Source organism: Nerophis ophidion, linkage group LG08, assembly GCF_033978795.1.
Source record: "Nerophis ophidion isolate RoL-2023_Sa linkage group LG08, RoL_Noph_v1.0, whole genome shotgun sequence".
Lineage (NCBI taxonomy): Eukaryota > Metazoa > Chordata > Actinopteri > Syngnathiformes > Syngnathidae > Nerophis > Nerophis ophidion.
This window is the reverse complement of record NC_084618.1, coordinates 38,632,762-38,657,576: the sequence shown is the minus strand read 5'-3', so window position 1 is coordinate 38,657,576 and position 24,815 is coordinate 38,632,762. Positions and strand designations below refer to the sequence as shown.

The following is a 24,815-nucleotide window of genomic DNA, read 5'->3' as shown; positions in this document are numbered from 1 at the left end:
CCAGTCAAGGCTAAACTGCCTTAGTCCAAAAGCGCACCAACTGTCTGCGTAGACCACGTTGGGAGCGGAGTTGTTTCCTTACAGAAACACCAATGCTGTATGAGTTTTTGCTTCGTCGTTCAAGCACTATGACGGACAATGTTTTCATTGACAATAATAGAGAAAGTCAATGACTAACGTCGATACTTTTGGTGTTAAATCTCACACATTGAAGTAGGCAGGACTAAAATGGCGACCGCTTGGCCTCCGTGTCTGATTGGGCGAACAATCCATCGTTCTAAAATGAGGGTTTTACGGTGAACTGTGCTACATGAATGCTATAAAGAAGACAATGACGTTAACAGTTGTTTATATATCAGGTTAGCATTGCTATCATGGTGAAGCAGCCAGATACAGTTAAAAAAATACAACTTTTATATACACATAGAAAAAGGGTTGAGTTCATAAAAAACAACAGACACAAATGCTGCCAAACAAACTATGAAAATTGAATAAAGGAGGGAAGGCGCAGCAGGCATATCACAGGTAGTCCAGGAGGGACAAAACATTGCATTTGAATCAGTTATTTTTTCGTTCATGTACTTTTAAACCTCTTTTTTTTTTTCTATCTGTCTTTTGCACATTTTGATACTTGTAAGAAGACTTGAAGAATGGAGTTTGAAAACTGTAAAAGACACGGTGGAATGCAGATTTTTTTTTTTAAATCATGATTGTTTTACAACAAATGTTCACTGATCAGTTCAATGGACACATTTTCAGTAACTGCTTAAATGTTCCTGCTGGTTTCCCTAAAGGTTCCAAATCTGATTCCAAACAAAAACAATCAGGCGTTCTGACATGGTGCAAATAACTGAAGGATTTAGGTTCCTTCCAGATTCACAGTTTTCTATCAGCATGTCAACAAAACGCAGAGTTGAGTGAGGTACTTTTATCCCAAAAGATTCCCATTGCAAAGTCCACGGTGACGCTTGGGATTTCCGCTTGACTTTTGGAAAACACAAAAAGGACACAAAGTGGGCTTGTTCCATCCGCCAACACATTCAAAAGTAAGGATTTGAGTGATAGACGAGCGCTACAAAAGCACAAGTGAGGTTAATGGAACAGGAAGTTTTGAAAGCATAGTGATATAAAGTTGTGAAACAGAAAGTTTAGCGCTAACTTAGCATGGAGATTATTTCTGATGGACATGGCGGCGCCGAAAGGACGGCATCATGTCAGTCCGTAATCACCCCATCTTGCTGTTGTCGTTGTCCGTCTTTGACACGTTTCGTTATCACTTGCCAAAAGCCTTCGTTCCCTTGTCAAAGCTCTGTCTGTTACGAGCTGACCCCCGTGGGCTCTCCTCCAGTCTCCACCAGTGTCACCTGACCCTCCTCCCCCTCCATGATGATACCCACCATCTCTCCCTCCTCCACACCGCCCGCTGTTGCCGCTGTCGTTGTTGTCGTCGTGTCTTCCTCATCCTCACCGCCAACCACCTCCTCTGGGCTCACGGCCATGGCGGCGTTGGTGGCAGTGCCATTTGCCTGGCTCTGGGACATTGCCTCCAACTTGACGCGGTACTCCTCAGCCTCCTGCTCCTTGCGCAGAAGCTGCTGTCGATACTCCTGTGCCTTCCTGTTAGCCTCCTGCAACTGCCTCTGTAGCAGCTCCTACGTGCAACCAACAAAATTATTAAAAAAATAACCTGATGTAAAATCAAGTAGTACACACCCCCAGCCTATTTTGTCATGCTGAATATGGCCGTGATTCCCACCACCTCTCCTGGAACACGTTTATCCTTCAATGGCAGATTTGCTTGTCCTATCTTTTCTATTCTGGTGTTATACTGCAATTTTACTGACTTTACGGATTGTATCCACTATTTTGGCAGAGGTTCTAATGGTAAAATCCCTCTGGTTATTCACTCACAACACCATCCTGGTTTCAGCTTTAAATATACCCTCAAAGATCAATTATATGCTGACATTGGGGTCCATTAAACTTACCATTTTTACTTCAAATAATATCATAAAATGTTCTAAATGTATATGGTGAATACAGCAGTGGTTGGCAGACTTGCCAAGGCATCGTGGTTGAAGTTTGCGAGTTTCTGTCTTGTTGACAGTGAACAGTAAGTAACGTGACTCTGTCTTTAAATTGTTTGAATCTTTCTCTGCTTTCTGCTTTGTTCTTGCTAGAGTGTTGAGACAGCATAATGTGTCATCGCAGTTGTACGGATGCCTTTTTTCGAAGGGACCCGCGTAGGGCTGGGCGATATATCGATAAGCTAGATATATCGCGGGTTTGTGTCTGTGCGATATAGAAAATGATTATATCGTGATATTTGAGTATACATTCTCACGCAGTTGCTTTTAGCTGCTGGCATTACATTACAGGCTCTTCCCACTCCTTGTGTCTCCTTTTCACAAACAGCAAGCGCACCTTACTGTCACCATACTGTCAAGTCATACGTCACATACGCATACGCCCTCACGGAGCAGAGAGGTAGCAGCATGGGTAACTTAGCTGTGATGCTAGCGGAGCGGTGCGAGTGGTAATACGAGAGAAAGAAGGTGCGAATCTGGTAACAAATGAAGGGAGAATTAATTCCCAAGAAAAACAGCAGGGGGTCTATCGTCTGGCGGTGGTTTGGCATCAAGTTAGAATATGTCGAACAGACAACCGTAATTTGTCAAGTGTGGGGCGAAAGTGTTGCTACAAAAAGTAGCATTACTGCTAATATGTAGCATTATTTGAAAAATCACCTGGTAGAGAATAAAGAGTGATTACTCCGCATATCAACATCTCCATTCGGTGCCACACGCCCACACCATCAAAATGCAAAGGCAAACATTTCCAGATAAACACCGTATGAAAAAACTAGTCAACATCAAAAGGAGATAATGTCCGCAGTAACCTACCACATAGCATGGGACGAACACTCTTTGATTTCCTATTATGCAGCTCATTTTTATTGGACATGCAAAAAAGTGCACTTTATTTGTTTTAAACTATTGTAATGGCGTTCTGTACAAAAAGTGCACTTTAATTTAGTGTTGTTTTGATATGTCATCTTAGTGACATCATGCGCAAAAGTACACTAATAGCTTGTTTTAAAATGTTTCTGACAATCTTGCACTCTTCGTTGTGAATTCCCTCTCTGCATGAAAGTTTAAAAGTAATGGTAAATGTAAATGGGTTGTACTTGTATGGCGCTTTTCTACCTTCAAGTTACTCAGAGCGCTTTGACACTACTTCCACATTCACCTATTCACACAAACATTCACACACTGATGGAGGGAGCTGCCAGGCAAGGCGCTAACCAACACCCATCAGGAGCAAGGGTTAAGTGTCTTGCTCAAGGACACAACGGACGTGACCAGGTTGGTACTAGGTGGGGATTGAACCAGGTACCCTCGGGTTGCTGGCACGGCCACTCGCCCAACTGCGCCACACCGTCCCCAAGTACCATATATTAATGCAGTATGAACAAGAATGTTTTAATGTAGACACATAGAATCATCATTAATGTACATAATATGCATTAATTGTTCATTGAAGGCTAAGGCAAAACATTGAGATATATCGTGTATCGCGATATGGCCTAAAAATAACGAGATATTAAAAAGAGGCCATATCGCCCGGCCAAAGACAAGCGTCAATGATCCGCTCCAGAAACGACAACAAAAATGTCTGTTTTCTTCTTGACAGGCAAAAAAAAAAAGAGCCCAGCAAAGCCGAACTCGCACGGAATCTTGAAAGTAAACAAACATTTGTACCATCCGCTTTACGTCACGGCTGGCAAACGGCAAAGTTTGATGACGATAACGATGATGTTTGGTGGATAGCACTCTACATGATGTTACGTTAATGGTGGATTGTGAACTCACGTCACAAAACGGGTCAGACATTATCCAGAAGTAGGTCGATACAGTATTGATCAGGGGTCTCAAACTCAATTTACCTGGGGGTCACTGGATGCAGAAACTGGGTGAGGCTGGGCCGCAAGAAAAGATTTCTTAAAAAAATCTAACATGCACTTTTTAATGAATTCACCTTCTATGAATGGCTTTACCGCCCTAGCAACATACTTGCCAATCCTTACGATTTTTCCGGGAGACTCCTGGATTTCAGTGCACCTGACAATCTACCAGTGCAACCATTCTCCCGAATTTTTCCCAATTTTCACCCGACCGACATTATTAAGGGCTGCCTTGACTGCACTGCCTTTAACGTCCTCTACAACAGTGGTTCTCAACCTTTTTTTTAGTGATGTACCCCCTGTGAACATTTTTTTAATTCAAGTACCCCCTAATCAGAGCAAAGCATTTTTGATGAAGTAAAATACAACACTATGTCATCAGTTTCTGATTTATTAAATTGTATAACAGTGCAAAATATTGCTAATTTGTAGTGGTCTTTCTTGAACTATTTTGAAAAAAAAGATATAAAAATAACTAAAAAAACTTGTTGAAAAATAAACAAGTGATTCAATTATAAATTTCTTCACATAGAAGTAATCATCAACTTAAAGTGCCCTTTTTGGGGATTGTAATAGAGATCCATCTGGATTCATGAACTTAATTCTAAACATTTCTTCACAAAAAAAAAAATCTTTAACATCAATATTTGTGGAACATGTCCACAAAAAGTCTAGCTGTCAACACTGAATGTTAGACTGTTGTATTATTTTTCCACAGTTTATGAACTTACATTCATACTTCATTGAATTATTATTCAATAAACATATGTCTAAAGGATTTATAAATTACTGCTGTTTTTTAAAATGTTTTTAATAAATCTCACTTGTCCCTTGGCATACTTTCAAGTACTTTCAAGGGTCCACGCACTCCCAAAGGAAGACTACTGCTCCACTGCATGTCATTGCGCACGCTTTTACATCACACAACCAATGTGCCGGCTCTTTATCATGTTGTGTGAGACTTGTGCTGAATAACGTCAGTGGCTGCAAGACGTACTTGTTCAACAGTCACACGGGTCACACTAAGGGTGGCCGTAAGAAAAACTTTTAACACTGTTACAAATATGCGCCACACTTTGAACCCACACCAAAAAAGAATGACAAACCCTTTTTGGGAGAATTTTCACACCCTAACACAACTTAAACACAAGAGAACAAATACCCAGAACACCTTGCAGGGCTACAATATACAAAACTTCAACCGACGCAATAACGGAGCGAGGGTTGGTGGTTGCAGGGGTGTAGCAGAGTTAGGTGTGCATGGGATTCTAGGTAATTGTTCTGGTGTGTTTATGTTGTGTTACGATGCGGATGTTCTCCCGAAATGTGTTTGTCATTCTTGTTTGGTGTGGGTTCACAGTCTGGCACATATTTGTAACAGTGTCAAAAGTTTTTTTTACGGCCACCTTTAGTGTGACGTATGTAGCTGTTGATCAAATATATCTTGCAATAACACACGTGGCCAGATGTAACATACAACTGGGCTTGCACGCTGTCAGTTCAGGTTGTATTAGGCGTTAAAGTCAGTGCCATTATGGCACTCCCTGAATATTGTTGATCTGGTAAATATTGACAGGGGCTTTGAGAGAATTGGTGCACTAAAATTCAGGGGTCTCCCGGAAAAATTGGGGACGTTGGCAAGTACGACGCTGTTAAGCGCCGTTCATATTAAACTCGCAGGCCGCTCCAACATTAAATTGTCATATCAAAGCGCGGGACGCAATTGGCCCGCATGTTTGAGACCCCTGGTGTTGATAGTCGATAATTTAGTGAAAATCAACACTGACTGTGGTGGGTGCAGAAACGGGTTAAAATCCGGGGTATGTGGCACGACCGCATTTTATAGAGTATCGCTTTATATCACACCTTACCTGTATTTCACATAATAGTTTGAAATATAAAAAAAAGTATTGATACACACCACCTATGACAGATGGATTAATTAGGCTTTGGCAGTGAGAGAAAATTAAATATAAGTGTCACTTTTACTTTGCCTCAAGAAACGCCAAACAAATTGGTACATCTCAACCAATGACAATATCAGTAAAGCAAACTCATATATATATTGTGGGGTTGTTTATGTACAATTTACTTGTATAATTATGCAATACACATTATCGCTCTAGGACAGGGGTCTCAAACACGCGGCCCACGAGACGTTATTTTGCGGCCCGCACCTTGATATGAAAATGTAATGTTGGTGCGGCCCGCTAGTTCTATATCAGGGGTCAACAACCCGCGGCTCTTGGATCACTCTAAACAGCCATACAGGTTACACTAACGGTGGCCGTATAAACAACTTTAACACTGTTACAAACATGTGCCACACTGTGAACCCACAAGATTGACAAACACATTTTGGGAGAACATCCGCACCGTAACACAACATAAACACAACAGAAAAAAATACCCAGAATCCCATGCAGCCATAACCCTTCCGGGCTACAATATACATCCCTGCCCCGCTAACCCCGCCCCCTATTGTAGCCGGAAGAGTTAGGGCTGCATTGGATTCTGGATATTTGTTCTATTGTGTTTATGTTGTGTTACGATGCGGATGTTCTCCCAAAATATGTTTGTCAATCTTGTTTAGTGTGGGTTCACAATGTGGCACATATTTGTAAGAGTAATAAAGTTGTTTATACAGCCACCCTCAGTGTGACCTGTATGGCTGTTGATCAAGTATGTCTTGCAGTCACTTCCGTAGGTCTGCAGAAGCCTCATACAATATGAGAATGGGCTGGCACAGTGTGTATGGTGGAAAAGCGGACAAGACGGCAGGTTGGAGAGGACACTAAAGGCAGTGCCAGCACCGCACGCCCTTGTTATTGTTGACGGGTGAAAACCAGGAGAATGATTGCCCCGAGAGATTGTCGGGAGGTGCAATGATGTTCGGGTGTTTCCCGGGAAGATCCCGAGAGTTGACAAGTATGTTGCTACGGTGGGAAAGCCATTCAAGGAAGGTGAATTCATTAAAAAGTGCATGTTAGATTTTCTTAAGAAATCTTTTCTTGCGGACCACCCTCACCTAGTTTCTGCATCTAGTGGCCCCCAGGTAAATTGAGTTTGAGACCCCTGCTCTAGGGTGAATGAGATCTTTTCTGCTGGAAAAAAAACTTGCATACTTTTAAAGAGTGAGAATGGTCAAATGTATACATTTGCCGGGTCACAAATGCTGAATTGTAAATGTATTCATTTTGTGCAATGGTCATTAATTACTTGCAAGAGGAATGATTACATCAATTAAATGAGACATCTTTACTACAAATATGGTGGTGGTTGAGCATATGTTCTGTGAGTTTTGACTTTTGGATAATTTGCAGTCTACATATTATTTTTAGGATGTATTGTAAACCTGGGTTATGTTTCGGTCAAGTCACTGCACTCGTCTATTGCCCTCTTAAAATTTGTATAGGTTTTTGTCAGAGATGAGTGCATAACATTAGGCGCCATGTTTTCTACGTCACCACAACAACAAAACTCTAGAGAGATAGACTGGAGCTGTAACCAATCGATGTATTACAACAATCAACTTTTACTGCAAATATTGAGATTAAATAGAGTATGTGAAGACTGTAAAAGTGGGCTGTACGTCTTCTAAACAAGTTGTATACACAAGAGATTAAACTTCACAATAATGGTAATTTTCTGAAGGTGCACGTCAGGCTACGTAAAACGGTTCGGAGGGCGAGGAGTGAGCGGGCGTAGCGTGCACAGGAGTCATTCAATAAGGCGGCTATGATGCATGCGTGCATGGAATTGTGTCGGAAGACTATCTCTTCTCATTGTGCCCAAGGAGAGGACGTGTGACATGCCAAAGATGGCGGACTTCTTGCATAAAGTGAGCCCAAGTATGGTACGAGTGGCCTCACGTGAGTTTTCCCTATACTTCACTCACCGTTTCTCCTGTGTCGTTGTGATTGTTAGCCACTTCCAACTTTCTCTTCCTGGAGGGCGGAGCCTGAGACTCCTCCGCCACCACTTCCTCAGTCACGGTGTTGGCAGGAACTGCTAGCACTACACACAGACACACACACACAAACTTAACAAAGAGGAGAGGTAGTGTGTGTTGGATGGATACGTGTCATACTTTGCTGTCCATGCTGCATAGTGACAAAGAAAGGCTGCGTCATCCCCCCGGTGGTTTGCAGATTGCCATGTTGGTCTGTTACAATGGTGATGACTCTCTGACCTCCTTCGTTGACAACCGTGGCATGCTGGATGTTGGAATCCAAAGCGTTGGCAGCCATCGCTTCTTCAGACTCTGCATTAAGACAAAGACTAAAGTCACGGTCACGGCTAACTGCAGCTCAAGTGTGTGTGTGCGCACAGACCTGTGTTGGCCTTGTTGAGCAAGTCGGCCAAATTGACCACGCCACCCTGGATGGCAGGTATGCCCTGGATGATGAACTGTGGCTGGTTGGTGGTGTTGCCGGACTCCACATTCACACTCACCTGGTTCATGTTCACTTGGTTCTGCATGCCCTCCTGCACAAACACACACAAGTGCATTTGAGAAAATGCTCAACTGCTACCGTCAGTGGTTAACGCTGTGCAAGGCGTTTTGCTCACCTGCAGAAGCAGCATCAATTCGGTGTTTTGGATATCGACGGCAATGTCGAATGGCGTCTTGTCGAACTTACTGAGCGCGTGCACATCAGCTCCGTGCTTGATGAGGGTCTCTACCACACTGTGATGTCCGTGCTGCGCCGCCCAGTGCAGCGCTGTCATCTTCAGCATGTCTTTGGCGTTGATGTCTGCGCCGCTCTGGAAGGATGCACGTAGTTGAAAAACAAGCCATACATCTTTTTGAAAATAAACCACCCAAGCTCCACCCAGGTCACAGGTATCGACAGTAGCGACTCACTCGAACCAGCAGCTCCACGATGATGGTGTGTCCCTCAGCTGCAGCCATGTGCAAAGGCGTCCTGTCCACCTTGGTGCGCGCATCGCGACTGACGCCAGCTCGCAGCAGGACGTCCGCCGTGGAGTAATGGCCGTGCTGGGCGGCCAGGTGGAGGGGGGACGTCCCGAGCTGAGGGGCGGTCGTGTCGTTATGGAGGTGAACGTTAGGAGATGACTTGAAGTATCAACAGCGACTCACCCAGTCAGTAGTGAATGGAGCTCCATTTGCCATCAGGTTTCTGACCTCGTCATCCTGACCTTTCCGTGCCGCCTCCAGCAGACGCTTGCCCAGGTCCACCAACGACATCTGACACACAAATACGCACACTTTTATTTAACAGAAAACGCTTAGTGCGGTACTGTAAGTACAAAAACATTCATGTGGATGTCCTTTAGCTATCTGCCTCTGACAAGAACTGTTTTTTAAAGACAAAATTGTACAAAGCACATGAATGATAACACTAAAGCCTTTCTTCCACTCATGGTTAAGGGTTAGGTGAATATTTATTGGCAAACAACTAATTTTAAGATAAAATAACAAAAGAAAGTACCCAAACAACCCTAATCAAAAGTTTACTTACCCCAGTGACAGCGACCTTATAACATTCACAAAAGTTGACAAATAGGTTTTAATGGCTAATCAAGATTACCATCCTCATCTGTGATCTATTTTTTTGTAATCAGTGTGTGTGTGTGTGGCTGTATGTAAAAAAAAAAGGTCAGTAAGAAGCTGGTCTTCTGACAGATCATTGCCTTTTTCATCCAGTGCTGCACAGACATTTCTGGATTCTGAATCATGGAGAAAGCAAAATAATTGTCAAAGGATCCGTGACAAAAAGTAATTGGACTGCATAAAACAGGAAAGGGTTATAAAATATATCCAAGGAATTGAGAATGCCAATCAGCAGTGTTCAAAAAGCTGATTTAAAAGTAAAAAAGGAGCAGTTCTGTGCAAACCAAACTACGGTCAGGTAGACCAGCAAAGATTTCAGCAACAACTGCCAGAAAAATTGTTTGAGATGCAAAGAGAAATCCAAATAACTTCAGCTGAAATACAAGTCTCTCTGAAAAAGTGTAGTGTGGCTGTTTCAAGATGCACAATAAGGAGGCACTTGAAGAGAAACAAACTGGATGATCGAGTTGCCAGAAGAAAGCCAATTTTGCACAAATGCCAAAGTATCCCGCTTACATTATGCCACACAGCACAGAGACAAACCTCAAAACTTCTGGAACAAAGTCATTTGAATATGATAAAAAAAATTATTTACTTTGCGGCCACAACCATAAATGTAAAATTTAGCGAGCAGTCAGCAAGGCCTATGATGAAAGGAACTGTGAAACACTGAGGTGGATCACTGATTTGTTGGAGATGTGTGAGCTACAAAAGGCATAGGAAACTCTGCCAAAATGGATGGCAAGATGAATGCAGCATCCATCCATCCATCTTCTTCCGCTTATCCGAGGTCGGGTCGCGGGGGCAGCAGCCCAAGTAGGGAAGCCCAGACTTCCCTCTCCCCAGCCACTTCGTCTAGCTCTTCCCGGGGGATCCCGAGGCGTTCCCAGGCCAGCCGGGAGACATAGTCTTCCCAACGTGTCCTGGGTCTTCCCCGTGGCCTCCTACCGGTTGGACGTGCCCTAAACACCTCCTTTGGGAGGCGTTCGGGTGGCATCCTGACCAGATGCCCGAACCACCTCATGTGGCTCCTCTCGATGTGGAGGAGCAGCGGCTTTACTTTGAGTTCCTCCCGGATGACAGATCTTCTCACCCTATCTCTAAGGGAGAGCCCCGCCACACGGCGGAGGAAACTCATTTCGGCCGCTTGTACCCGTGATCTTATCCTTTCGGTCATGATCCAAAGCTCATGACCATAGGTGAGGATGGGAACGTAGATCGACCGGTAAATTGAGAGCTTTGCCTTCCGGCTCAGCTCCTTCTTCACCACAACAGATCGGTACAACGTCCGCATTACTGAAGACGCCGCACCGATCCGCCTGTCGATCTCACGATCCACTCTTCCCCCACTCGTGAACAAGACTCCTAGGTACTTGAACTCCTCCACTTGGGGCAGGGTCTCCTCCCTAACCCGGAGATGTCACTCCACCCTTTTCCGGGAGAGAACCATGGACTCGGATTTGGAGGTGCTGATTCTCATTCCGGCCGCTTCACACTCGGCTGCTAACCGATCCAGTGAGAGCTGAAGATCCCGGCCAGATGAAGCAAACAGGACCACATCGTCTGCAAAAAGCAGAGACCTAATCCCGCGGCCACCAAACCGGAACCCCTCAATGCCTTGACTGCGCCTAGAAATTCGTTCCATAAAAGTTATGAACAGAATCTGTGACAAAGGGCAACCTTGGCGGAGTCCAACCCTCACTGGAAACGTGTCCGACTTACTGCCAGCAATGCGGACCAAGCTCTGACACTGATCGTACAGGGATCGGACTGCCATAATAAGACAGTCCGATACCCCATACTCTCTGAGCACCCCCCACAGGACTTCCCGAGGGACACGGTCGAATGCCTTCTCCAAGTCCACAAAGCACATGTAGACTGGTTGGGCAAACTCCCATGCACCCTCAAGAACCCTGCCGAGAGTATAGAGCTGGTCCACAGTTCCACGACCAGGACGAAAACCACACTGTTCCTCCTGAATCCGAGGTTCGACTATCCGGCGTAGCCTCCTCTCCAGTACACCTGAATAAACCTTACCGGGAAGGCTGAGGAGTGTGATCCCACGATAGTTGGAACACACCCTCCGGTCCCTCTTCTTAAAGAGAGGGACCACCACCCCGGTCTGCCAATCCAGAGGTACCGCCCCCGATGTCCACGCGATGCTGTAGAGTCTTGTCAACCAAGACAGCCCCACAGCCTTAAGGAACTCTGGGCGGATCTCATCCACCCCTGGGGCCTTGCCACCGAGAAGCTTTTTAACTACCTCAGCAACCTCAGCCCCAGAAATAGGAGAGTCCACCACAGATTCCCCAGGCACTGCTTCCTCATAGGAAGACGTGTTGGTGAAATTGAGGAGGTCTTCGAAGTATTCCTTCCACCTATCCACAACATCCGCAGTTGAGGTCAGCAGAACACCATCCGCACCATACACGGTGTTGACAGTGCACTGCTTCCCCTTCCTGAGGCGGCGGATGGTGTCCAGAATCGCTTCGAAGCCATCCGGAAGTCATTTTCCATGGCTTCCCCAAACTCTTCCCATGTCCGAGTTTTTGCCTCTGTGACCGCTGAAGCTGCACACCGCTTGGCCTGTCGGTACCCGTCCACTGCCTCTGGAGTCCTATGAGCCAAAAGAACCCGATAGGACTCCTTCTTCAGCTTGACGGCATCCCTCACCGCTGGTGTCCACCAGCGGGTTCAAGGATTACCGCCACGACAAGCACCAACTACCTTGCGGCCACAGCTCCGATCAGCCGCCTTGACAATAGAGGTGCGGAACATGGTCCACTCGGACTCAATGTCCAGCACCTCCCTCGTGACATGTTCAAAGTTCCTCCGGAGGTGGGAATTGAAACTTTCTCTGACAGGAGACTCTGCCAGACGTTCCCAGCAAACCCTCACAATGCGTTTGGGCCTGCCAGGTCTGTCCGGCATCCTCCCCCACCATCGCAGCAAACTCACCACCAGGTGGTGATCGGTAGAAAGCTCCGCCCCTCTCTTTACCCGAGTGTCTAAAACATGAGGCCGCAAATCCAATGACACAACTACAAAGTCGATCATGGAACTGCGGCCTAGGGTGTCCTGGTGCCAAGTGCACATATGGACACCCTTATGTTTGAACATGGTGTTTGTTATGGACAAACTGTGACGAGCACAGAAGTCCAATAACAAAACACCACTCGGGTTCAGATCCGGGCGGCCATTCTTCCCAATCACGCCTCTCCAGGTTTCACTGTCGTTACCAACATGAGCGTTGAAGTCCCCCAGCAGAACAAGGGAATGCAGCATGTAATCAGAAGATACTCGAGAACATTTTGTGCATAGGACATTTTTGGTCATTCCAACATGACAATGATCCAAAACACAAGTGAAGGTTCTGGGGTGACCAACTCAATCTCTTGAACTTCATATCATTGAGCTACTGTGGGGATATCTCAAATGTACAGTTCATGCAATACAGCGCCAAATTTACAGGAACTACAGGCCTTCTGTCAACATGAATGAGAAGCTTTGCCATTTAAAAAAAAATAAGAATCTCATCCACAACTACCACATACGACTTCAAGCTGTCTTTGCTGTTTAAGGACCAATACATGGAATTAACTGGGGTATGTAAACTTTTGATCAGGGTTGTTGTATTTTCTTTTAAAAGTAAAAACATTTGTTTGCCAACAAATAGCTCCACCCAACCAGTACCTAGAGTGGAAGAAAGACTGTTTGTAATCATTCATATTATTTAAAGAATTGCCAAGTAATCGTAAACTATCCGAGGGTATGTAACCTTATGAGCACAACTGTATATACCACACAAATCTACTAGTAAAAACTATTATTTTCTACAAACACCTGCCACTTTCGATTAGCTGCTGGTTTGGAGTAAAACAATGTGAAATTGCAATGCTTGTTTAATCCTAAACGTTTCTCTGTATGAAATAGAGAATAAATAAATAACGTACCAGGTTAATGCATTTGAAAAACACTTACGCTTCGAACTTTTAATTCTAAAGTTAGCAAAAGCTAGCGAGGAGAGTCGTCCGATAATGGAATCATAAGGTTCCACAGGGTTTGTGATTGCGAAAGACGAAGCTTTGCTCGCCGGACGGAGGAGCCATTTTACGCGCCTTGTGGACAGAAAAGAGTCCGCCATGTGCCACGTATCCCCTGCGCACTTAGCTTATTTATAAATCACCAACATTGAATAATAGCGTGTACACCAGCACAAAATGTACGTGGCAAGACGGACAGGAAACCGTTTGATATAAAGTTGTTGGTTTTCCGGGGGAAGTCAGAGAGAAATTTCCTATTTTACACACCGAGAAAAAACTACTTCCACATCCGGTTAACTAGCTTTCTTCGAGCGCGCAACGTCGAGTCGCTTAGTGGACGTTTGTCTGACGAGGTTTTCAAGCGGTAAGATCGAATTGAGAGTCGGCTGTCGGCAAAAGGCAAACTAGAATGCGGGTTTATTCCGCAGGGGTAAGAGAAGTAACTTACCGCGTCCAGCTTGTTGAAAGCTAAAGACTGCTGCAGGGCTGCTAACGTTAGCAAGCTAGCTAGCAAGCTAAACGCCACACAAACTGGTCTGGGAGGGGCGGCTGTGGGTGCTTCCTTCCGTCTGTTTTTGCTGGGGGAAAATGTTATCAAAAGCAATGATTAGTAGCGTTATTCATTGACTATATTCAAATGTTGGGCATTAGGCGCCGCCGTCGCATGCTTGACTCCGCCAAATTGTTTTCTGGCCGAAGTAAGACGAAGTCGGGGCGGTACATGCCCGGATGTTGTGAGTGTTGCTTCCAAATTAAGAGTTGCTGAGCGACTTCTCTGTTCAAACTTTGCGATGTGTAGTATAATTAAAAGCAACCACGTAGTGGCTACATTCTATATTGAAACGTAAACATTACATAAAACGTGGGTATTATGAAATAATACCGACTGTCGACTGTAATTATTGTAGTAGAACATTTTAATCTGAAATCCTCGACAAGGAAGTGTCAAAATTTAAACTAGCTGCTCGCGATCGGCCTTAGCATGCATAGTTAGCATGCATACTTGACTTTTAAACTTTACAGAGTACACGGTCTTTTCTGGGCTTTGGACAATACAACCCGAGCTTTAAGTGGTTTAAAGTTGGTTTTAAACTGTCATTCTCGTGTTTATGGTGTAGCAATATGGCTGCTTTACGACATCGGAGGAGAAAGTTAACCTACGGGTGGGCGGGCTTTCTTTTGGAACCGAGGCTGACTGTGGATCAGTTTCTTCCGGGTCGACGAGAATGTCTGACGTTACGGCTGACCTCGGACCAGCAACTTTGGAGTGGAACCACCAAAGCAACTTTGAAAAGCTTAATTTATGCTACTGTCAATCCCATCCATTTTCTACCGCTTATTCCCTTTTGGGGGCGCTGGCGTCTATCTCAGCTTCAATCGGGCGGAAGGCGCGGTACACCCTGGACAAGTCGCCACAGATAGACGGACAACATTCACACACTAGGGCCCATTTAGTGTTGCCAATCAACTTATCCCCAGGTGCATGTCTTTGGAGGTGGGGGGAAGCCGGAGTACCCGAATGGGAGAACATGCAAACTCCACACAGAAAGATTCCGAGCCTGGGATTGAACCCAGGACTGCAGGACCTTTATATTGTGAGGCAGACGAACTAACCCCTCTTCCACCGTGAAGCCCCCTTATGCTACTGATGACACCTAAATGGATTTCTGAATACAAATAAAGATGTTTAAACATGAGTATGCAATGACCACCAGAAGAGTTCTGAAATGAAATAAAATATTTATTGTTGCCAGACTTTGGTACATTCCGTGTTTTTGTGTCCATTGGCTTCATGGCGAGGTCTGCTCATATAATGAAACACCAAATAAGCAGCTTGAAATAAATAAGACGTAACAGCAATAAAGAGACGCAAATATTGCAACTAGTTGCTCGTCATTCTTGATTCATAAAATATTAAGAATGTGCAAATCATGATCGACCTTTCTTAAGCGTGTGGTCACGTAGCATTCGAAAGCAAAACATTGCCAGTGGGATTTCACAGCAGCAGGTTAAGGTCGTCTAGCAGAGCGTCCACGCTGGCGATGGGAGCCCTCCAGTAGTTGAAGGATGAGAACTGGCTCAGCTCCTCCTGCACAGGCGAGAAGTAAACACCTTTACTGTGTGTGGCCTTTGTCGTCATCAGAACACTTCTGATTGAGCCTGGCTCACACTCACCTCCCCTTCCGGCCCCATGATGTCTTGGCCTCGGTGAGGACAGTTGAAGCAGAGGTCCTCCAGCTCATCCAGGTCTAGAGGCGGGATGGGCTGCCTCCAGAAAAGGAAAGACTCATATTGGCTGTTGGATTTCTCCATCATCATGCAATCTAAAAGACACATGAATGTGTTAATACTGCATATCTGCTCCCAAATCAGTTTTCCCATTCTGCATACGGCTCGTAGAGATGACACATTTCCACCATCAATGTGTGAGTGTGTGTGCGAGGCTTGCACTACATTTAGGCGTTGGCCACTCAACTGGATGCCAGAGATCAGTCCAATTTGAAACCTTTGATATTGGATTTATTTCCAATTCGAGACTAGATATCCAACTATATATAATCACACGGTTTTTCACCGTGCTTGATTTTTTTAATTGTAAATAGTTCACAATGAATTAAACACACATGTCGCCAGGATGACACGAAAGAGTACCCTCCCTAAAAATCCAATTTACCTGTTTGAAGTGTGATAATACGAGCGATGTCTTTGTTCCTTCGCTGCTTTTATTTGCAGACGTTCGAAATAGATGCGGCAGGTTGATGAGATTGGCGTCAAGCACAATTGGAAAAAATATAACCACTTCCGCTTAAGAATTTCAGTACAAAAGACACGTCCGGATAAACAAAGGCGGGACTTTAGAACATTTCTTCATACAATGACTGACGAGGAACCAAAGTAGTGAGAAAAATATAGAAGTGAAAGGATTGTTCTTTGTTTATTTTTCGCCCTGTTCTTTGTTTATTTTTCGCCCTGTTATATAGCTTGCACTCTCATGTTGAAAGACTTGATTGTTTCATGCAATGGAAACTCAATGCGTCACGTGTCGTCCTCACATGAGACACTGGTGCTTTTATTTGTATCTTTAATGCAATGACGAGGTTTGGTTTATTTTCCCATGTCGTGAGGTGACGGGCATTTTCACTGGGACCGCTGCAGTGAGCACGCTGCGTCAACAGGGGGCGACGTTAGCCTATTTGGGAGCTGGGAGGCGGGACTTCCTGTATGGAGCCGCGCCTTAAAAACGAAAAGACTCTCACACACTCTCGTACTTGACAGTCTGTGAACACTCTTAGGACACTCTCAGTGGACGCTACGCCCGGAAACACTTTTCCAGTTTGACGCTTCTTGTGTCAGGTGATCTTTTTGTCTCTCCTTCATCAATCTCCACGTAATGTGCGTGTCAATTGCGAGGAATACTAAAAAAAAAAATATATATATATATATATATATATATATATATATATATATTAATGAGCGTCATCACTTCGTTTGGTCGAACTCCGATGTCGGTGTTGTCACTCTATGTCTCTTGTGAGTGTAAAGGTTGTCTTTCTATGGCGGTTAAGAAACTGTATTTTAGTCTACTGAACGTCAAGGTAATGAATTGAGGTAAAACAGAAGTAACGACCATATTTGGATGAGGGGGCGGAGCTCCCGTGGTGCGAATTCATAACGGAGTCTTTCTCCACTACTGTCGTTGTTCGCCTCTATGTAGTCTTCTTAGGTCAGCAACATGCTAAAATATTTCACAAGGTCAGATGTCCCAGACTGAAGAGTAGCTGTTGCCATGGCAACGCACTTTCTACATGGCCACAGAATGTGAGTCAGCAACATGTCCACCTTTGACCCCGCCCGCTGTTTGTGGTGCAGTCGAGTGGATTTAACCTTAAACCTTAACACACGTACTCATTTCAGTGACCAATAAAAAAAAAGTAAACATTCGCCGACCCGTCAATCAATCATCAGCAGAGCAGATGTTTTGTGAGTGAGCGGCGTCAAGCAACTCCTCATTGACCCCGTTGTATGCAACATGTGACTGTGTGTTAGTCTGAAGACAACATACGTCACACGCACTTTTTGATCACATGACAAAGACATGGATCAAATCCCTGCGGCGTTCGTGCCTGACATTCCTGTCGTCAAGCAAGAAGCTGCTTGTTCCTCACATTCCTGCTTTATCTTCAGCACTGGAGACAACCTGGCCTTCGATAGAGGTCAAAGGTTACACTCCTACTGTAACAAGATGTGTTTGTGTGTTAATAAAATTATAGTGTGAGTCCTCTGTGGTCAAAATACTTATTTTTCATACTCACTTTGTTGATTGTGTCATTTCAGGCCTAATTTTTTTGGCTGAATGCCCCAGGAGCACACTCATACACAGGCTGCAGTTGTGTCCCCGGCCTGCAGGGCGGCAGCAGAGAGGCGGTGTGTTGGCATGAGTGACTTCTGGCACAAGATGGGATGCTGCGTGGTCGCCAAACCACCACCGGTGAGACGCACACACACACCTTACTGAAATCAATCTGCAAACCCCGTTTCCATATGAGTTGGGAAATTGTGTTGGATGTAAATATATAAACAGAAGACAATGATTTGCAAATCATTTTCAACCCATATTCAGTTGGATATGGCACAAAGACAACATATTTGAAGTTCAAACTGATTAACTTTTTTTGTTGTTGCAAATAATCATTAACTTTAGAATTTGATGCCAACAACACGTGACAAAGAAGTTGGGAAAGGTGGCAATAAATACTGATAAAGTTGAGGAATGCTCATCAAACACTTATTTGGAACATCCCACGGGTGTGCGGGCTAATTGGGAACAGGTGGGTGCCATGATTGGCTATAAAAGCAGCTTCCATAAAATGCTAAGTAATTCACAAACAAGGATGGGGCGAGGGTCACCAATTTGTAAGCAAATTGTCGAACAGTTTTAGAACAACATTTCTCAACGAGCAATTGCAAGGAATTTAGGGATTTTACCATCTACAATCCGTAAAATCATCAAAAGGTTCAGAGAATCTTGAGAAATCACTGCACGTAAGCGATGATATTACGGACCGTTGATCCCTCAGGCGGTACTGCATCAAAAACCGACATCAGTGTGTAAAGGATATCACCACATTGTCTCAGGAACACTTCATAAAACCACTGTCAGTAATTACAGTTGGTCGCTACATCTGTAAGTGCAAGTTAAAACTCTACTATGCAAAGCGAAAGCCATTTATCAACAACACACAAGAATGCAGCCAGCTTTGCTTAGCCCGAGCTCATCTAAGATGGACTGATGCAAAGTGGAAAAGTGTTCTGTGGTCTGACGAGTCCACATTTCAAATTATATTTGGAAACTGTGGACGTGGTGTCCTCCGGAACAAAGAGGAAAATAACCATCCGGATTGTTATAGGCGCAGAGTTGAAAAGCCAGCATCTGGGATGGTATGGGGGTGTATTAGTGCCCAAGGCATGGGTAACTTACACATCTGTGAAGGCACCATTACTGCTGGATGGTCCATACAGGTTTTGGAGCAACATATGTTGTCGTCCAAGCAACGTTATCATGGACGCCCCTGCTTATTTCAGCAAAACAATGCCAAGCCACGTGTTAGAACAGCATGGCTTTGTAGTAAAAGAGTGTGGGTACTTTCCTAGCCCGCCTGCAGTCCAGGCATGTCTCCCATCGAAAATGTGTGGCGCATTATGAAGCGTAAAATATGACAACAAGACCCCGGACTGTTGAACAACTTAAGCTGTACATCAAGCAAGAATGGTAAAGAATTCCACTTTCAAAACTTCAACAAATAGTTTCCTTAGTTCCCAAACGTTTATTGAGTGTTGTTAAAAGAAAATGTGATGGAACACAAATGTGAACATGCCCTTTCCCAACTACTTTGGCACATGTTGCAGCCATGAAATTCAAAGTTAATTATTATTTGCAAAAAAATAAAAAAGTTTATGAGTTTGAACATCAAATATCTTGTCTTTTCAGTGCATTCAATTCAATGAATATGGTTTGAAACGGATTTGCAAATCATTGTATTCCGTTTATATTTACATCTAACACAATTTCTCAACTCATATGGAAACAGGGTTTGCACTTTTAATACTAATTGATATGTGAGTATTAGGCAGCAGTGAGGAAGCTTGTATTTTTAGTCTTCTTTGCTCTATTGTGCTGAAACAATAGACACACACACACTGACTTCACGCTCAGGAAGTTGAACTAACTTACCTTTTTTAGCATAGCAGCGGGGAAAACATTAACTGTTTCGGGGGTTTCTGCACATCCATGACGCTGGCAGACATGTTTGTTGACTTTTGTAGGTGATTGCTGATAACAAGACTTTAACTTTTGCCTTCTTAAGCAAAAATAATGTTTGGCATCGCTGTAACTTTGGCTCCTGTTGCTAGCTTCAGTGACTGTTTTGGCAGTTTTGTTGTGTGTCCTAACCACAATGTTGTCTTGCGCTAAACTTTCTAACAACGTGGGGAAAAAATAATAAAAGGGTGTAGAATCCAAGTTAATACTGCAATGCTTTATTTTGAAGCTCATTTTGCACTGAACAGGAAGTTGTGTTAATATTTTAATGCTGTGTAACGTCATAGTAATTGTGATGCCGCACGTTACCGAGCAATAATGAGGAAGTTGACAACATATGTCGACATACACGGAAAGATTTTGATAGAAATGTAAAAATTACAACACAGTGGACTAGGACTTGATGAGTTGTTTGGCATAGAATCAATAAAAAATGAGCTGTGACTCACAAATTTGCCACCCAGTCAAGTACAACGTTTTTGATGAGCAGCACAGAGTCATACAGGACGTGTAAGCAAAAGTCTCACCAGGGCAAAGCAGATTGTTGTTCATGAATTCATTGCCATGGTAACCACGTAATTGCACGGTTATGTTAATCCTGTCACTAATAACTACCAATATTAACGTATATTGTGTACACAAACGTATATTTGTGCGCATAAGACACAGTGTTGTGATTACTTAAGCAACAGCAGCCAAGGGGTGTAACTCACGTCGAAGCCACTTGAGATTTTTGTAACGTGTTAAAGCATAAAATGTTGCTTTAGTAGAAAAAGACAGCCAGAGAGTCAAATGAGGCCCAGATGGAGGCAAACTCTCTTTCAGCCCACACGCTCTGACGTGTGGCCGTCGCCCAGCCAACATCTGATGTGATGACTGTCGGCCATGTTAGGAATGTTCTGTCCTGTAAAACACACAATTTTATTCTGCGAGAAGAACATATAGAATTTTCCAAAATCTTCCACGTGTCCAGATGAGGTCACATTTGAAGGTGGAATAACGCTGTGAAACATAAGCCTCTTAAATCATTCCTAAACGTTACCATTGCAGCCAAGATGGTTTCTGGATGGGCACATGTTTCACCACTCCAGGATTACAAGACTTTGGGAACAAAATGGGGTTTTAATGAGGTTTTTGATGGATGCTGGCCAGAACTCAGAGTGTTTCTGAACACAACGCAGAGCAGCCACTTCTCTATTGACTATTTTAAAATGTGAAGTATTTTTTACTGTTAAATAAGCACATACTAGTCCTACACACCGTCTTTGTGTCTGTGCGGGGGTGGGGTTCTGGCGGGGGCAGCCAGGAGACATAATCTTCCCAACGTGTCGTGGGTCTTTCCCAAGGCCTCCTACTGGTCGGACGTTCCCTAAACACCTCCCTAGGGAGGCGTTCGGGTGGCATCCTAACCAGATGCCCGAACCACCTCATCTGGCTCTTCTCGATTTGGAGGAGCAGCGGCTTTACTTTGAGCTCCTCCCGGATGACAGAGTCTCTCACCCTATCTCTAAGGGAGAGCCCCGCCACCCGGCGGAGGAAACTAATTTCGGCTGCTTGTATCCGTGAACTTGTCGTTTTGGTCCTAACCCAAAGCTCATAACCATAGGTGAGGATGGGAACGTAGATTGACCGGTAAATTGAGTGCTTTGCCTTTCGGCTCAGATCCTTCTTCACCACAACGGATCAATACAGCGTCCGCATGACCGAAGACGCCGCACCAATCCGCCTGTCGATCTCACGATCCACTTTCCTTCACTCGTGAACAATACTCCGAGGTACTTGAACTCCTCCACTTGGGGCAGGGTCAACTAAAAGTAAATCTACAAAGAAGTAAAACAACTACCCTGGCGTACAAACCCCGTTTCCATATGAGTTGGGAAATTGTTTTAGATGTAAATATAAACGGAATACAATGATTTGCAAATCATTTTCAACCCATATTCAGTTGAATATGCTACAAAGACAACATATTTGATGTTCAAACTGATAAATTTTTTTTGTTGTTGCAAATAATCATTACTTTTAGAATTTGATGCCAGCAACATGTGACAAAGAAGTTGGGAAAGGTGGAAATAAATACTGATATAGTTGAGGAATGCTCATCAAACACTTATTTGGAACATCCAAAAGCTGTGCAGGCTAATTGGGAACAGGTGGGTGCCATGATTGGGTATAAAAACAGCTTCGCAAAAAATGCTCAGTCTTTCACAAGAAAGGATGGGTCGAGGTACACCCCTTTGTCCACAACTGTGTGAGCAAATAGTCAAACAGTTTAAGAACAACATTTATCAAAGTGCAAATGCAAGAAATTTAGGGATTTCAACATCTACGGTCCATAATATCATCAAAAGGTTCAGAGAATCAGGAGAAATCCCTCCACGTAAGCGGCATGGCCGGAAACCCAACATTGAATGACCGTGACTTTCGATCCCTCGACGTCAATATCTAAAGGATATCACCACATGGGCTCAGGAACACTTCAGAAAACCACCGTCACTTAATACAGTTCATCGCTACATATGTAAGTGCAAGTTAAAACTCTACTATGCAAAGCGAAAGCCATTTATCAACAACATACAGAAACGCCCCCGGCTTCTCCGGGCCTGAGATCATCTGAGATGGACTGATGCAAAGTGGAAAAGTGTTCTGCGGTCTGACGAGTCCACATTTCAAATTGTTTTTGGAAACTGTGGACATTTGTGTCCTCGGCAAAAAAAAGGAAAATAACCATCCGGATTGTTATAGGCGCAAAGTTCAAAAACCAGCATCTGTGATGGTATGGGGGTGTATTATTGCCCAACACATGGGTAACTTACACATCTGCGAAGGCACCATTAATGCTGAAAGGTACATACAGATTTTGGAGCAACATACACTGCCATTCAGCAAGACAATGCCACACCACGTGTTACAACAGCGTGGCTTCATAGTAAAAGAGTGCGGGTACTAGACTGGCCTGCCTGTAGTCCAGACCTGTCTCCCATTGAACATTTTGAAGCCTAAAATATGACAACAGAGACCCCGGACTGTTGAACAACTTAAGCTGTACATCAAGCAAGAATGGGAAAGAATTCCACCTGAAAAGTGGACATGCCCTTTCCCAACTACTTTGGCATGTGTTGCATCCATGAAATTCAAAGTTAATTATTATTTGCAAAAAAAAGTAAAGTTTGAGTTTGAACATATAATATGTTGTCCTTGTAGTGCATTTAATTGAATATGGGTTGAAAAGGATTTGCAAATCATTGTATTCCGTTTATATTTACATCTAACACAATTTCCCAACTCATATGGAAAAGGGGTTTGTAATAAAATCACTGTAAGGTGTGTGCGCTACCATTTTGTGTTTGTATCAATCATCATTATGATTATGTAGATGAACAAAAAGACTATGTGAACGTGTAGAAAACCATCAGGACTCCTTGTTAAGTTATTTGAGGCTCGTGGAGCAGGACTAAATTACTATGCGTGTGTGTGTGTGTGTGTGTGTGTAGAAGAAGAGGAGAAGGAAGATTGATCGCAGTATGATCGGAGAACCAACCAACTTCATGCACCTGACACACATTGGCTCTGGAGAAATGGCAGACGGTCTACAGCCTGTAAGAATCCATCATTGACTGACTGACACACTCTTTTGTCCCACTCTAACTGTGTGCGTGTGTGTGCTTTCAGTCAGGCACGGTTCAGGAGCAGATGAGGTCCAAAGGTCCAAACATGAATGGCAGGAACAGTCTCCTATAGCCGGTAAGCCTTCACGTTTAGTGTTTTTCTATTAAGGGGAACTGGCCTAACTATTATATTATTATTATTATTACATTTATGGACAGGACTGACACCACCTCCCTCTCCTCCGCCAGCGGCGGACCCTCGGAATCCCGGTGTGACGTGCTGCTTTCGGGGCAGTCGCAGGGGGGCCATTATGGCCATGAGACAAGCAGGACTTCATGTCTCAGCGTGCCGTGCTCTACTTCCTGGTTCCATGACATGCCCTCCATGTGAGCACTCTCACCACTAGAGGGCAGACAGGAAGAAGATTGAAGCGTGACGTCACTGGAGTCCACTTTACCCACAATGCCTTTTTTCTGCTGCTTGACACTTGACAACTGTTGGTGGAACTGTACATTCTTTCCTCCTTGTGCCAGGACGCGCACCGTTAGTCACATGACCTGGCAGCTCAGCGTCGCATCATTTCCTGTTGTTGGTTTTAACAATTAGCACTTTTCAACTATATTTTTTACATCGAACATACAAAATGACAATTTAACTTTGGAGTCACTTTATTGATCGTGTCGTTTGTGCTCAAACAAAACAAATGTGCGTGAACTTTGACCTCCACAGAGACTGAACTTTACAGAACTACACTTCATGTTTGCTTACATAATGCCGTCCAAACACGTTAGCTCCACCCACTCGTTATGTAATAAATGTGATATTCCCTGCAGCTGTGTGCCTTTATTTTGAAAAGCAAACGTGTGCCTATTATGTCAAATGTGACTCAAACGTTATTGTGTGTGTGTGTGTGTGTGTGTGTGTGTGTGTGTGTGTGTGTGTGTGTGATTACGTCATGTTTTATGACTAACATCTGGACCCAGCAGAGCAGCTGTAATGTGAGACAAAGAGTTGTGTAAATACAGTTTATCGGGTAGGGACTTGGTTGAAGTTTTAAAGTGTGTGTGGGGGGGATGTGTAACATCCTCTTACGAAAACCTGAGTGTGTCTGTTGTCATGGAGAATGGGCGAGGCAAAAGCAATGGATGATGTGGTCGCTAGTGTGTGTACACTACAAGTTTTATATTCAAGAAATGAGTATGAACTAACAGCTAAAGAACGACTTTACAATAACACCATCCATTTTCTACCGCTTGTCCCTTAAAGTAAAATTATCCACTTACTGTAATAAAACCAAAACAA

The 24,815-nt window shown here is 44.0% G+C and overlaps 3 protein-coding genes across 5 annotated transcripts; 1 reads left to right on the top strand and 2 right to left on the bottom strand.

Annotated features, from left to right (window-relative positions):
* Positions 1-332: 332 nt before the first annotated feature.
* On the bottom strand, positions 333-14,309 carry gabpb2a (GA binding protein transcription factor subunit beta 2a). Its single transcript, XM_061908540.1, has 8 exons — positions 14,034-14,309; positions 9,069-9,176; positions 8,832-8,999; positions 8,537-8,731; positions 8,299-8,452; positions 8,055-8,228; positions 7,863-7,981; positions 333-1,652 (listed from the first exon to the last, which is right to left on the bottom strand). Exons 2-8 carry the CDS (start codon positions 9,174-9,176, stop codon positions 1,317-1,319), a joined length of 1,254 nt encoding a protein of 417 aa, XP_061764524.1. The 5' UTR covers positions 14,034-14,309; the 3' UTR covers positions 333-1,316.
* A 996-nt stretch (positions 14,310-15,305) lies between these two features.
* On the bottom strand, positions 15,306-16,419 carry mllt11 (MLLT11 transcription factor 7 cofactor). Its single transcript, XM_061908552.1, has 3 exons — positions 16,260-16,419; positions 15,761-15,909; positions 15,306-15,674 (listed from the first exon to the last, which is right to left on the bottom strand). The coding sequence occupies exons 2-3, from the start codon at positions 15,902-15,904 to the stop codon at positions 15,582-15,584; spliced, it is 237 nt and encodes a 78-aa protein (XP_061764536.1). The 5' UTR covers positions 15,905-15,909; positions 16,260-16,419; the 3' UTR covers positions 15,306-15,581.
* A 369-nt stretch (positions 16,420-16,788) lies between these two features.
* On the top strand, positions 16,789-24,345 carry cdc42se1 (CDC42 small effector 1). 3 transcript variants are annotated; one of them, XM_061908551.1, is made up of 5 exons: positions 16,789-16,939; positions 17,921-18,074; positions 23,399-23,503; positions 23,577-23,648; positions 23,762-24,345. In XM_061908551.1, exons 2-4 carry the CDS (start codon positions 17,940-17,942, stop codon positions 23,643-23,645), a joined length of 309 nt encoding a protein of 102 aa, XP_061764535.1. In that variant the 5' UTR covers positions 16,789-16,939; positions 17,921-17,939; the 3' UTR covers positions 23,646-23,648; positions 23,762-24,345. The 3 variants fall into 3 exon arrangements, with proteins under 3 accessions (XP_061764535.1, XP_061764533.1, XP_061764534.1); XM_061908549.1 differs by having other exon boundaries at positions 23,732-24,345; XM_061908550.1 differs by having other exon boundaries at positions 16,868-16,978; positions 23,732-24,345.
* The last annotated feature ends 470 nt before the right edge of the window (positions 24,346-24,815 follow it).

What these genes read in the sequence shown, in the direction of transcription:
- mllt11 (XM_061908552.1), bottom strand. Translation starts at nt 15,904, where the DNA reads ATGATGATGGAGAAATCCAACAGCCAATATGAGTCTTTCCTTTTCTGG. An exon ending in TCATGGGGCCGGAAGGGGAG is followed by an intron (nt 15,675 to 15,760) that starts GTGAGTGTGAGC and finishes TCGCCTGTGCAG; the next exon opens with GAGGAGCTGAGCCAGTTCTC.
- gabpb2a (XM_061908540.1), bottom strand. Translation starts at nt 9,176, where the DNA reads ATGTCGTTGGTGGACCTGGGCAAGCGTCTGCTGGAGGCGGCACGGAAA. An exon ending in TCGTGGAGCTGCTGGTTCGA is followed by an intron (nt 8,732 to 8,831) that starts GTGAGTCGCTAC and finishes GCATCCTTCCAG; the next exon opens with AGCGGCGCAGACATCAACGC. An exon ending in ACAACGACACAGGAGAAACG is followed by an intron (nt 1,653 to 7,862) that starts GTGAGTGAAGTA and finishes GGTTGCACGTAG; the next exon opens with GAGCTGCTACAGAGGCAGTT.
- cdc42se1 (XM_061908551.1), top strand. Translation starts at nt 17,940, where the DNA reads ATGCCCCAGGAGCACACTCATACACAGGCTGCAGTTGTGTCCCCGGCC. An exon ending in TGGTCGCCAAACCACCACCG is followed by an intron (nt 18,075 to 23,398) that starts GTGAGACGCACA and finishes GTGTGTGTGTAG; the next exon opens with AAGAAGAGGAGAAGGAAGAT. An exon ending in TGGCAGACGGTCTACAGCCT is followed by an intron (nt 23,504 to 23,576) that starts GTAAGAATCCAT and finishes GTGTGCTTTCAG; the next exon opens with TCAGGCACGGTTCAGGAGCA.